At 36.8% G+C, this 13,159-nt stretch overlaps 1 protein-coding gene across 1 annotated transcript; it reads right to left on the reverse strand.

The window, feature by feature from the left end:
• Window positions 1–433: 433 nt before the first annotated feature.
• On the reverse strand, window positions 434–1,372 carry LOC110312594 (olfactory receptor 2B11-like). Its single transcript, XM_021186308.2, has one exon. It carries the CDS (start codon window positions 1,370–1,372, stop codon window positions 434–436), a length of 939 nt encoding a protein of 312 aa, XP_021041967.1.
• Between the last annotated feature and the right edge of the window lie 11,787 nt (window positions 1,373–13,159).

Consider the following 13,159-nt stretch of genomic DNA (forward strand, 5'->3'; position numbering starts at 1 on the left):
TAAAAGCTGTTACTGTACCACGATCCTTCCCACAGTAATGACAAAAACTTAAACAGTAAAGATTTATGTCACAAATGACAAGTTAAAATGTCAGTGGTAAATGTTTACTATGTGGCTTTCATGCCAACTAGCTTAAAAACATGTAAGTGGTTTATAAATTAAATTATTGTTTTATCATTTAATAAAGTATTTATAAATGTACTAACACCAATACAAGTATTTTAACAAATTTTAAGCAACACATCGTATTTGTTAACCAAGATTAACCATTGTCTAATACAGTTAATCAAGTAACTAGACAGAATTTGCAAAAACATGTAAAAAAAAAATAAGAGTGAGGTTTTGTTTGTTTGTTTGTTTGTTTTATAACAGGGAATGAGTTATAGGGAAAGATGCTAATGTGTTAACTATTTTGTATAATGTCGATAAGGTTTCACTTTGGAATAAAAATCTTTCTGAATAGGTTACCTAATGCCCCCTTAACATCCTTATTTCTCAGAGTGTAGATGAAGGGGTTCAGTGTAGGAGTTACTACTCCATAGAAGAGAGCCATGAACTTAGGTTGGTCTTTTGTAATAGAGGAGGGAGGTTGAAGATACATACTAATACCTGGACCATAGAACAAGAGAACCACAATTAGATGAGAGGAACATGTCCCAAAGGCCTTTTTCCTTCCCTCTATTGATTTGATTTTAAAGACAGCATGTCCAATACTAGCATAGGAGGCAAGAATTAAACACAGAGGGACAGCTAAGAGAAAAATGCATATTACTGAGAGAGCAAGCTCATTAGTATCTTTTTCACCACAAGCAGTTTTTATCAGAATTGGAATTTCACACACCAAATGATCCATTTTATTGTGGCCACATAGAGGCAATTGCAGTGTTACAGTGGCCTCTGAGACAGCATAGTAAATCCCAGTCAGCCACACAGTGGATACTAACAGGATGCAGTTGCGCCGATTCATTATGAGAGTATAGTGCAGCGGTTTGCAGATGGCCACATATTGGTCAAAGGACATAAGAGCCAGGAGGACACACTCTGTACCTCCCATTGTGTGGAAGAAATAAAGCTGAACTACACACCTCATGTAGCTGATGGTCTTGGTAGAGCCCCAAAGGTTAATTAACATCTGAGGTACAATGCTTGTGGTGTAGCACATGTCCAGAAAGGAGAGGTTGGTGAGGAAGAAATACATGGGGCTATGTAGACAGGGGTCTAATATAGACACGAGAATGATGGCAATGTTTCCAATCATGGCTGTGGGGTATGTTACCAGAAGAATAATAAAGAGAGGAAGTTCTAGCCAAGGACGGTCTGCAAAACCAAGTAGAATAAACTCTTCTGGGTGACTTTTATTGATCAATATCATTCTCTGCAATCTGATTCTCCTATAGTAAAGATGTATCAAGAAAGTTAGTATGATAGTAAAGCCTCATGATTCATTGGCTATTACTATAGACACCAGGGTTGGTATTCTGCATTTGGAATATCATGGTGATGCTTAGTAGATAACTTAGTCCATATAGAGTTTTGTGCCAAAGCAAGAAGACCTGCGTATTTTCTTCAGTACTCAGGCAAAACCATTTCTATAATCCCAATTCTGGATAAGAAAAGTCTGGTTATTTTTATTTTATTTTATTTTATTTTATTTATTTATTTTATTTTATTTTATTTTATTTTATTTTATTTTATTTTATTTTATTTTATTTTTGGAGCTTGCTGACTTGTTAGTGTAGCTGAATTGATGAGTTACAAGTTTAGTAGGAGGCACAGTCTCAAAAAATAAAATAGAAATCAAATGTAGAAAAAATTGACACAGATGCTGGGTTTCATATGCACAATCTACCCACAGCACAGAAACATGTATGCATATCTAATAATATACATATACACTCTCAGAAGCACACAAAATAATCTGACAAGTGATGAATTAACACCTGTTTATGAAAATAAACTTAAAATGGGCTTTCTAATTATTTGACAGTATATGTGGCATAAAGGAGAGTAACTAATTTTAACAGCAGTGCTGAAGGGATTACTGAAACATCACAGAAACAGTTCCAGAAATCAGTCAGAGAAATTGGTAGAAAGATTTCTGAGTTCTGAATTCTCAGTCTAGAAGGTTGGTCTGTCAAGTTCTAGCTCCTGAGCTGAATCATTAAATCTTTTATATAAGTAATAAGTTCATTTGAGATCTATACACACCTCATCTATATACTTGATATTAAGCCATGTAGTTTAAACATCATTCTCCTTCATGCATATACAGTTATAAATAGCCCATATTTATAAACCAAATGAAGTAAGACTCAGGTAGAGTGTTGTTCTTTTTTTGGCATTTATGTACTTTGTTGTATATGTACTTCCTGTATTTAATGCATGTTTGCTGTTCAATAATTTATGATAAATTATAGTAAACTTGTTCATCAGATGTTCATAATCATAGAGGAATTTCTTTACCAATTCAGCTTAATTCTCTATTTAATACAAAAGTTTGCTGTACTATCAGGAACATATTGATTTTTGTTATTCGTATTGTTTTTGTGAATATATTTCTCAATGCCAACAATCCTTTTTTCAGCAGATGTCTTAATTTAGATGGAATCACATTCAAATACCAATTATTTTATATTTCCTATATGTATTATCTTACTTCATAGCTAAAGTAAATGCTGATACAACAAAATGATGGAACAGAATAAAACAATGTTTGAAAACTAAAATTTGCCTATATACACATTTTATTCACTGTTTCATAAAAAGTTATCTCTGGAAAAAATGAATATTCAGATTGGATGTTCAGATAACGATATACTCAACAAGTCTGAGTTACTCCTTTTGCTATTTAGCATCTTTGCAGCTGACTATTTTCTTATAATAGAAGCAGATCTCAGTCTTCCTTTACTGACAGTTCACAGCCACCTTGTGAGGGTCATAACCACCCACTCAGAATAAGGAATGAATCATGTTCTTTGACATTATACTAGGTCAGATTCATACATTATAAAAAGGGGGGAAGTCCTGTATGCTAAAGTAAAAATTCCAACAACTTCTAATTTTAACATAAATTTAATTTAATTTAAGAAATTAATTGTAGTTATGGTTGTTTTGCCGGCATATATGCCTGTGGATCACATATGTGTCTGGTGCACACAGAGGCCAGAAGAAGGCAAAGATCCCTGAACTGGAATTAATGTTGATTGCAAACCTTTACATGAAGGCTGGGAATAGAATTTGGTTCCTTTAGAAGGCAATCTTCTTAACTGCTGAGCCATCTGAACAACTTCTTAATGAGTTCTTTATGATAAGTACTCTAACAAGCTTCACCCACTCTGAAAATCGTTTAGCTCCTGTTGCCAAATAAGAGAATCTTATTTCTGTATTTTATGCTTTTTTTAAGTGTTTGCTTTGTTAGTTTCCTAATAGCTATGGATGATCTAAGCATCAAGAATTTATCAGTGCCTAAAATATAGAGACAAAACAGCCGATTATAAGTTAGCACTTCTGGAATCCACAGCCTGAAATTAATAGCATGATGCCAATGGAGGCAGCATAGCTTCTGAGATGACTACATTAAGATAAGCACTATTAATTTCTGATGATATATTAGGCTAAATTCTTATTTCAGGAGAATATGTTGTAGAAGAAATATGAGTAAGAGTATTGTATCTATTATTCTGATTATAAAATTATTATTTCCAAAAACATAATTTATGGAGCTTACTAAATACTGTTTACTTAGCATTACTACAATCAGTTTTCAAACACGAGTAATTCATTAGTTTTTTTTTTTGAAAGAGAAATTTTAGCCTTACCCTCTAAAATTCGTTCATAATTAATTTTATCTAACTCTTATATCAATTTGTACTCCATATTCCCATCTTCTGAGACAAATGTGAATTGCCTTCCTGTGTTTACCATTATTCTCTATCTTCATATATTTAGTTATTTTTATGATATATCATGGTACACTTATTGAATTTAATGACTTAATATTTTTTCTTTTTTTTTCCTCTCTCATTTATTCCTCTGTCATAAAATATATACTGACCATGCCCTCCCTTAATCCCCTCCTCCCAGTCCCACTCTACACCTCCTGCTCCTATATTTCCCTTCAGAAAACAGCAAGCCTCCAAGTGATATCAATTATCACAGCATAACAAGATGCAATAAAACTAGACACAGACCCCCATATCAAGTCTGGACAATGCAACCCAGTAGGAGGAAAAGGGTCCCACAAGCATGCAAAAGAGTTAGGAACACCCAACTCTCACTAAGAGGAGTCCACCAAAAATGGATGCAGCTAGAAAAAAAAAAAGTATCCTAAGCAAGGCAACCCAGATGCAGAAAGACAAACATGATATATGCTCACTTATAAGTGGATACTGGCCTTTAAGTAAAGAATAGTCACATTTGCAATTTACAAGTAGAGAGGTCTAAGTGAGGATGCATTATCTCCATGCAAAGAGGAAAATAGATTAGATTTTATGGGTGGACTGGAGGCAGGTGGGAATGGGAAAAAGGAGAGAGACTTGATTTTCTACTTAGTGATTTATCACAATTTCAACTCACAGAGATATATTCATCATGGAGTTTATTAAATCACTGTTGAATTTCAGACTGAGTTCCTATTCGCATGCTGTCCATATGTCTGCATTTTCATATCAGTATATTATATTAACATTCAACTTGAAAACGTACATTGCTTTATTAATATTTACAATACTTTTGGGTTCATCTATTGTAAGAATCATATTTATTTTGAAAACACCCTTCATTAAAGAATTTTTATCATAGACTAAATCATTGGATGAAACATTTGAGCAACATTAGTCATATTTTAAACATGTATTTATAAGATGAAATGAATAAGGCAATTATACTTCACTCTGCTAAGCAACGTCTGAGGAATATAGTGCTTCTAAGTGTGATTTCAGTGATAGACTGAGAAAGAAATGAGTTAAAAATTAAAATCTAGTTGTTCCTAAACCCACTGAAATAGATAGTCAGATCTTATGAATGGCTTTCTGAAATGAAGCTGCCTTTCCTGTATACTAATTAGATACTGAAGCTCACACTTTGCAACCTTCCTAGGAATGCATGTCTGTCAATAGAGTTGTCTTTTCACTTACCTTATTTTGAGAGACCCCTTTTATTTGGTTAAAGAGTAATTATAAATTAAGGTAGTTGAAGTTTTTCTTTTCAAGAATACAGAAAGATTCTAGTAAGAAGGTGGAGAGCTTAAGATTTTCTTCAGAACTCTAAGGTTTTTGTTCATACAAAGGAACCAAGTGGAGAAAAAGCTCAAGTTAGGAAGACAATAGAAAATACCAAGAAGACTTTTGAGTTATAGTTTTTCTTTGCTATTCCCTAGAGTCCTGTACATTGTTTTCACAGACAACTCATTTATTCTTCTCCAGAGTGATTAGAGAGAGAAAGTTCCCTGGGAAAGAGCTCTCCAAAGACATGCTTGTCGTGTGCAGATACCTGCTGTGTTGAGTTTCGAAGACAATTTCTGCTGCAGTGGGATGAATTTGAAAAAAAAAAAAAAAAAGAAAAGAAAACATTGATTCCATTCCCCAACACACTGAACACCCACTAAAATATTTATGATTAAAGATGACCTTGTCTGAATCAGTTATTCTGAGAAGTTTTAGAATCTTTCTTATATTTCTTTATTTATGGAAATCAAATAAAATTTAAAATTTTAGTTATCCCCAGTATACCAATAAAGAGTAATATGCAATGAATGCAGAACCCACTATAAATAATCTAGAAAACTAAGTAAACCTCTAATTATTTAGTATTTTATGACAATTAAAACACAATAATGAGGGTTAGGGTTAGGAGGAAGAAGAAATCAATCATGGAGTGGGGGTGGGTATAAAAGGGTGGGACCTGGGTGGGAGAGGAGACAAGGAGAACTGGGGAACGGGAACATGGTCAAGTATTGGGCTGTGGGGGTGTGGGGTGGGCAGGAGAGAACAGGACTGAAGCCCTAGGGCCAGCAGAAAGAAAGGAAATGGACAAATTCCAGATATCAGAGGTAGGGTACCAGAGAACTGAGAGGTGAAAGACTCTCAGGATCCAAAGGGAGGAACCTAAAATGAAATGCTCTACAGTGGGGAGAGAAGACTTGTAGAGTCTACCTCCAATAGAAAGACATGGCATCGAGTGGATTGATGAAGTTGACATACCGCAGTCAAAAACCCTGACCCAGAATTGATCCTGTCTGAAAGAACTGTAGGGACAAAAATGGAGGAGAGCCTGAGGAAAAGAAGGTCCAGTGACAGGCCCAAATTGTGATCCCGCTCAAGGGTAGGTCCAAAGGCCAGACACTATTATTGAGACTATGGTATGCTTAAAAACAGGAACCTAGCATGACTGTCCTTTGAAAGGCCCAACAAGCAGCTGAAAGAGTCAGACACAGATACTTACATCCAACAAATTGACAGAACCTGGCGACCCCTGTGGTTGAATTAGTGAAAAACTGGAAAAAGCTGAGTGGGAGGATGACCCTATAGGCAGACAAGCACTCCCCACTAACCTGGACCCCTGAGACTGCTCAGACACTGAGTCACCAACCAGGCAGCATACACCAGGTGATATAAGGCCCCCAACACATATACAGCAGAGGACTGGCAGGTCTTGACACAGTGAAAGATGCACTTAACGGTCAAGAGTCTTGAGTCCCCAGGAAAAGGGGAGTTCTGGTGAGGTGGTGACATTCTCTTGGAGACAGGGCTGGGGGAAGGGGAGGGGAAGGGGAAGGAGGTATGGGATCTGGAACAGTCAGAGGGTTGACAGGGAGGGGGATAATGTCTGGACTGTAAAAATAGAATAAAGAATAAATAAATAAAAGGAAGGAAGAAAAGAAAAGAAAAAAGAAAAGAAAGGGAAAGAAAAGAGAAAAGAAAAGGCAATGATGAAATAATAATCTGCTTTTTCTCTAATCCATTGATTTCAGCCCTGAGTTTGATGATTTCCTGTCATCAACTCCTCTTGGGTGTGTTTGCTTCTTTTTGTTCTAGAGCTTTCAGGTGTGCTGTTGCATTGCTAGCATAGTATCTCTCCAGTTTCCCCAAGAAAACACTTGATGCTATGAATTTTCCTCTGAACACTGCTTTCATTGTGTCTCATAAGTTTGGATATGTTGTGCCTTCATTTTCATTGAATACTACAAAGTACTTTACTTTGTAGTATTCAAAGTAATTTCTTTACAAAGAAATTTCTTTCTTTCTTTCTTCCCTGAAAAAATTATCCTTGAGTAGAGAGTTGTTCAAATTCTATGAGTATTTAAGGTTTCTGTTGTTTTTGTTGTTTTAAATGGCCAGCATTAGTCCAGGGTGATCTGATAGAATTCAGGGGATTATTTCAATCTTTTTCTATTTTTTTTTTTTTGAGGCCTGTGTCAATTATATGGTCAGTTTTGAGAAAGTCTCATTAAGTGCTGAGAAGAAGGCATATTCTTTTGTTTTGGGGTAAAATGTTCTGAGATATCTGTTAAAATCCATTTGGTTCATAACTTCTGTTAGTTTCATTGTATCTCTTTTCAGTTTCTGTTTAGATAATCTGTCCATTGGTGAGAGTGGAGTATTCAAGTCTCAAAGTATTATGGTCTGGAGGTCAATGTGTGTTTTGAGCTTTAGTAAAATTTCTTCTACAAATATGGGTACCCTTCATCTTGGTAGATTTTTCCTTTGATGAGTATGAAGTGTTCTTATCCACCTCTTTTGATTACTTTCAGTTGAAAGTCTATTTTATTTGATATAAGGATGGCTATTCTATTTTGTTTCTTGAAGCCATTTGCTATGAAATCCTTCTTCCAGCCTTTTACTTGAAGTATCCTCTATCTTTGTTTCTTGTATGCAGCAGTGCGACAGATTCTGTTTATGTATCCAGATTGTAAACTTCTGTCATTTTACTGGACAATTGATACCATTGATGTTAAGACATATTAATGATTGTTAGTTCCTGTTATTTTGTTGTTGGAGGTAGTGGGGTGTGTGTGTGTGTGTGTGTGTGAGAGAGAGAGAGAGAGAGAGAGAGAGAGAGAGAGAGAGAGAGAGAGAGATAGAGACAGAGACAGACAGAGACAGAGACAGAGACAGAGAGAGTTTACATTTCTTCTTTTATGCTTTTTTTGTGTGATCTGATTAATGTCCTGTGTTTTCTTGAGTGTAGCTACCCTCCTTGTGTTGGAATTTTCCTTCCAGTATTCTCTGCAGGGCTAGATTAGTAGAACAATATTCTTTAAAATTTGGTTTTGTCATAGAATATCTTGTTTTCTACATCTTGAGAGTTTTGCTGGGAATAGCAATCAGGGCTGGCATCTGTGGTCTCTTAGGCTTTGCAAGATCTGCAAGGATCTTTGGGATTTTCATGTCTCCTGAGTAGCCAGGTATAATTCACATAGGTCTGTCTTTATATTTTACTTGTCCTTACCCCATTACAGCTTTTAATATTCTTTCTTTGTTTTGTATATTTGTATTTTAATTATTATGTGGCAGGAGGATTTTCTTTTCTTGTCCAAACTATGTGGTGTCCTATAGGCTTCTTGTACATTTATAGACTTCTTTTTCTTTAGTTTAAGGAAGTTTTCTTAATGATTTTGTTAAAGATATTTTCTGACCATTTGAACTGAGAATCTTCACCCTTTTTATTCCTATTATTCTGAGGTTTGGTTTCTTTTCACTGTGTTTCAAATTTCTTGGATATTTTGGTTAGAAACTTTTTACATTTTGCATTTTCTTTTGACCGATGTATTGATATCTTCTGTGCGGTCTTGTATGCCTGACATCCTCTCTTCCATATCTTGTATTCTGCTGGTGATACTTGCATCTGTAGTTCCTGATCTCTTTCTGAGGTTTTCCATCCCCAGGTTTGCCTCCATTTGTGATTATTATGCCTATTTCCATTTTTAGGTATTGGACCATTTTGTTCAATTATTACACTTTGTTCGTTGTATTTACCTGTAATTCTTTTTTTTTTCAAAAGAAAATCATTTTGATATTAATTTTTCCTTTCAGCTATTAAAGCAATAATATGTGTGAACTAATTACATGTGACTATCAAGAATAGTGAAAAACTCAGTATGTTTCAAAGTAAAGTAAATGCACTTAAAGCATCTGATATTATCTCCTATAATTTTTTCCAATTTTTATTAGATATTTTCCTCATTTACATTTCAAATGCTATCCCAAAAGTACCCCATACCCTTCCCCCGCCCTGCTTCCCTATCCACCCACTCCCTCTTCTTGGCTCTGATATTCCCCTGTACTGGGGCATATAACGTTTGTAAGACCAAGGGGCCTCTCTTCCCAAAGATGGCCGACTAGGCCATCTTCTCTGATACATATGCAGCTAGAGATACAAGCTCTGGGGGGGGGGGGTACTAGTTAGTACATATTGTTGTTCCACCTATAGAGTTGCAGATCCCTTTAGCTCCTTGGGTACTTTCTCTAGCTCCTCCAATGGGGGCCCTGTGTTCCATCCTATAGATGACTGTGAGCATCCACGTCTGTATTTGTCAGGCATTGGCCTAGCCTCACAAGGGACAGTTATATCAGGGTCCTTTCAGCAAAATCATGCTGGCATATGCCATAGTGTCTGCGTTTGGTGGCTGATTATGGGATGGATAGGGTAGGGCAGTCTCTGGATGGTCCATCCTTTAATCTCAGCTCCAAACTTTGTCTCTGTAACTCCTTTCATGGGTATTTTGTTCCCTATTCTAAAGAGGAACAAATTATCCACACTTTGGTCTTCCTTCTTCTTGATTTTCTTGTGTTTTGCAAATTTTATCTTGGGTATTCTAAGTTTCTGGGCTATTACCCACTTATCAATGAGTGCATATTCAAGTGAGTCCAATAATTCTTTTTTTTTTTTTTTTTTTTTTAATATTTTTATTACATAATTTCCTCAATTACATTTCCAATACTATCCCAAAAGTCCCCCATAGCGCCCCCCACTTCCCTACCCACCCATTCCCATTCTTTTGGCCCTGGCATTCCCCTATATTGGGGCATATAAAGTTTGCAAGTCCAATGGGCCTCTCTTTCCATTGATGGCCGACTAGGCCATCTTTCGATACATATGCAGCTAGAGACAAGAGCTCCAGGGTTCCGGTTAGTACATCATGTTGTTCCAACAATAGGGTTGCAGGTCCCTTTAGCTCCTTGGGTACTTTCTCTAGCTTCTCCATTGGGAGCCCTGTGATACATCCAATAGCTGACTGTGAACATCCACTCCTGTGTTTGCTAGGCCCCGGCATCGTCTCACAAGAGACAGCTATATTTGGGTCCTTTCAGCAAGATCTTGCTAGTGTATGCAATGGTGTCAGCGTTTAGAAGCTGATTATGGGACGGATCCCTGGATACAGCAGTCTCTAAATGGTCCATCCTTTCATCACAGCTACGAACTTTGTCTCTGTAGCTCCTTCCCTGGGTGTTTTGTTCCCAATTCTAAGAAGGTGCACAGTGTCCACACTTTGGTCTTCATTCTTCTTGAGTTTCATGCGTTTAGCAAATTGTATCTTATATCTTGGGTATCCTAAGTTTTGGGCTAATATCCACTTATCAATGAATACATATTGTGTGAGTTCTTTTGTGATTGTGTTACTTCACTCAGGATGATGCCCTCCAGGTCCATCCATTTGGCTAGGAATTTCATAAATTCATTCTTTTTAATAGCTGAGTAGTACTCCATTGTGTAAATGTACCATAATTTCTGTATCCATTCCTCTGTTGAGGGACATCTGGGTTCTTTCCAGCTTCTGGCTATTATAAATAGGGCTGCTATGAACATAGTGGAGCATGTGTCCTTTTTACCGGTTGGGACATCTTCTGGATATATGCCCAGGAGAGGTATTGCTGGATCCTCCGGTAGTACTATGTCCAATTTTCTGAGGAACCGCCAGACTGATTTCCAGAGTGGTTGTACAAGCTTGCAATCCCACCAACAATGGGGGAGTGTTCCTCTTTCTCCACATCCTCGCCAGCATCTGCTGTCACCTGAATTTTTGATCTTAGCCATTCTGACTGGTGTGAGGTGGAATCTCAGGGTTGTTTTGATTTGCATTTCCCTGATGATTAAGGATGTTGAACATTTTTTCAGGTGCTTCTCTGCCATTCGGTATTCCTCAGGTGAGAATTCTTTGTTCAGTTCTGAGCCCCATTTTTTAATGGGGTTATTTGACTTTCTGGAGTCCACCTTCTTGAGTTCTTTATATATATTGGATATTAGTCCCTTATCTGATTTAGGATAGGTGAAGATCCTTTCCCAATCTGTTGGTGGTTTTTTTGTCTTATTGATGGTGTCTTTAGCCTTGCAGAAGCTTTGTAGTTTCATGAGGTCCCACTTGTCAATTCTCGATCTTACAGCACAAGCCATTACTGTTCTATTCAGGAATTTTTCCCCTGTGCCCATATCTTCAAGGCTTTTCCCCACTTTCTCCTCTATAAGTTTCAGTGTCTCTGGTTTTATGTGAAGTTCCTTGATCCACTTAGACTTGACCTTAGTACAAGGAGATAGGAATGGATCTATTCGCATTCTTCTACATGTTAACAACCAGTTGTGCCAGCACCATTTGTTGAAAATGCTGTCTTTCTTCCACTGGATGTTTTTAGCTCCCTTGTCGAAGATCAAGTGACCATAGGTGTGTGGGTTCATTTCTGGGTCTTCAATTCTATTCCATTGGTCTATTTGTCTGTCACTATACCAGTACCATGCAGTTTTTATCACAATTGCTCTGTAGTAGAGCTTTAGGTCCGGCATGGTGATTCCACCAGAGGTTCTTTTATCCTTGAGAAGAGTTTTTGCTATCCTAGGTTTTTTGTTATTCCAGATGAATTTGCAGATTGCACTTTCTAATTCGTTGAAGAATTGATTTGGAATTTTGATGGGGATTGCATTGAATCTGTAGATTGCTTTTGGCAAGATAGCCATTTTTACAATGTTGATCCTGCCAATCCATGAGCATGGGAGATCTTTCCATCTTCTGAGATCTTCTATAATTTCTTTCTTCAGAGACTTGAAGTTTTTATTATACAGATCTTTCACTTCCTTAGTTAGAGTCACGCCAAGATATTTTATATTATTTGTGACTATTGAGAAGGGTGTTGTTTCCCTAATTTCTTTCTCAGCCTGTTTATTCTTTGTGTAGAGAAAGGCCATTGATTTGTTTGAGTTAATTTTATATCCAGCTACTTCACCGAAGCTGTTTATCAGGCTTAGGAGTTCTCTGGTGGAATTTTTAGGGTCACTTATATATACTATCATATCATCTGCAAAAAGTGATATTTTGACTTCCTCTTTTCCAATTTGTATCCCTTTGATCTCTTTTTGTTGTCGAATTGCTCTGGCTAGGACTTCAAGTACAATGTTGAATAGGTATGGAGAAAGTGGACAGCCTTGTCTAGTCCCTGATTTTAGAGGGATTGCTTCAAGCTTCTCACCATTTACTTTGATGTTGGCTACTGGTTTGCTGTAGATTGCTTTTATCATGTTTAGGTATGGGCCTTGAATTCCTGATCTTTCCAAGACTTTTATCATGAATGGGTGTTGGATCTTGTCAAATGCTTTTTCCGCATCTAAGGAGATGACCATGTGGTTTTTATCTTTGAGTTTGTTTATATACTGGATTACGTTGATGGATTTCCGTATATTGAACCATCCCTGCATCCCTGGGATGAAACCTACTTGGTCAGGATGGATGATTGTTTTGATGTGTTCTTGGATTCGGTTAGCAAGAACTTTATTGAGGATTTTTGCATCAATATTCATAAGGGATATTGGTCTGAAGTTTTCTATCTTTGTTGGGTCTTTTTGTGGTTTAGGTATCAGAGTAATTGTGGCTTCATAGAATGAGTTGGGTAGAGTACCTTCTGTTTCTATTTTGTGGAATAGTTTGTGAAGAACTGGGATTAGATCTTCTTTGAAGGTCTGATAGAACTCTGCACTAAACCCATCTGGTCCTGGGCTTTTTTTAGTTGGGAGACTATTAATGACTGCTTCTATTTCTTTGGGGGATATAGGGCTGTTTAGATCATTAACCTGATCTTGATTCAACTTTGGTACCTGGTATCTGTCTAGGAACTTGTCCATTTCATCCAGGTTCTCCAGTTTTGTTGAGTATAGCCTTTGGTAGAAGGATCTGATG

This window comes from Mus caroli, unplaced genomic scaffold, assembly GCF_978045245.1.
Source record: "Mus caroli unplaced genomic scaffold, Mus_caroli_1 scaffold_18, whole genome shotgun sequence".
In the NCBI taxonomy this organism is placed as follows: domain Eukaryota; kingdom Metazoa; phylum Chordata; class Mammalia; order Rodentia; family Muridae; genus Mus; species Mus caroli.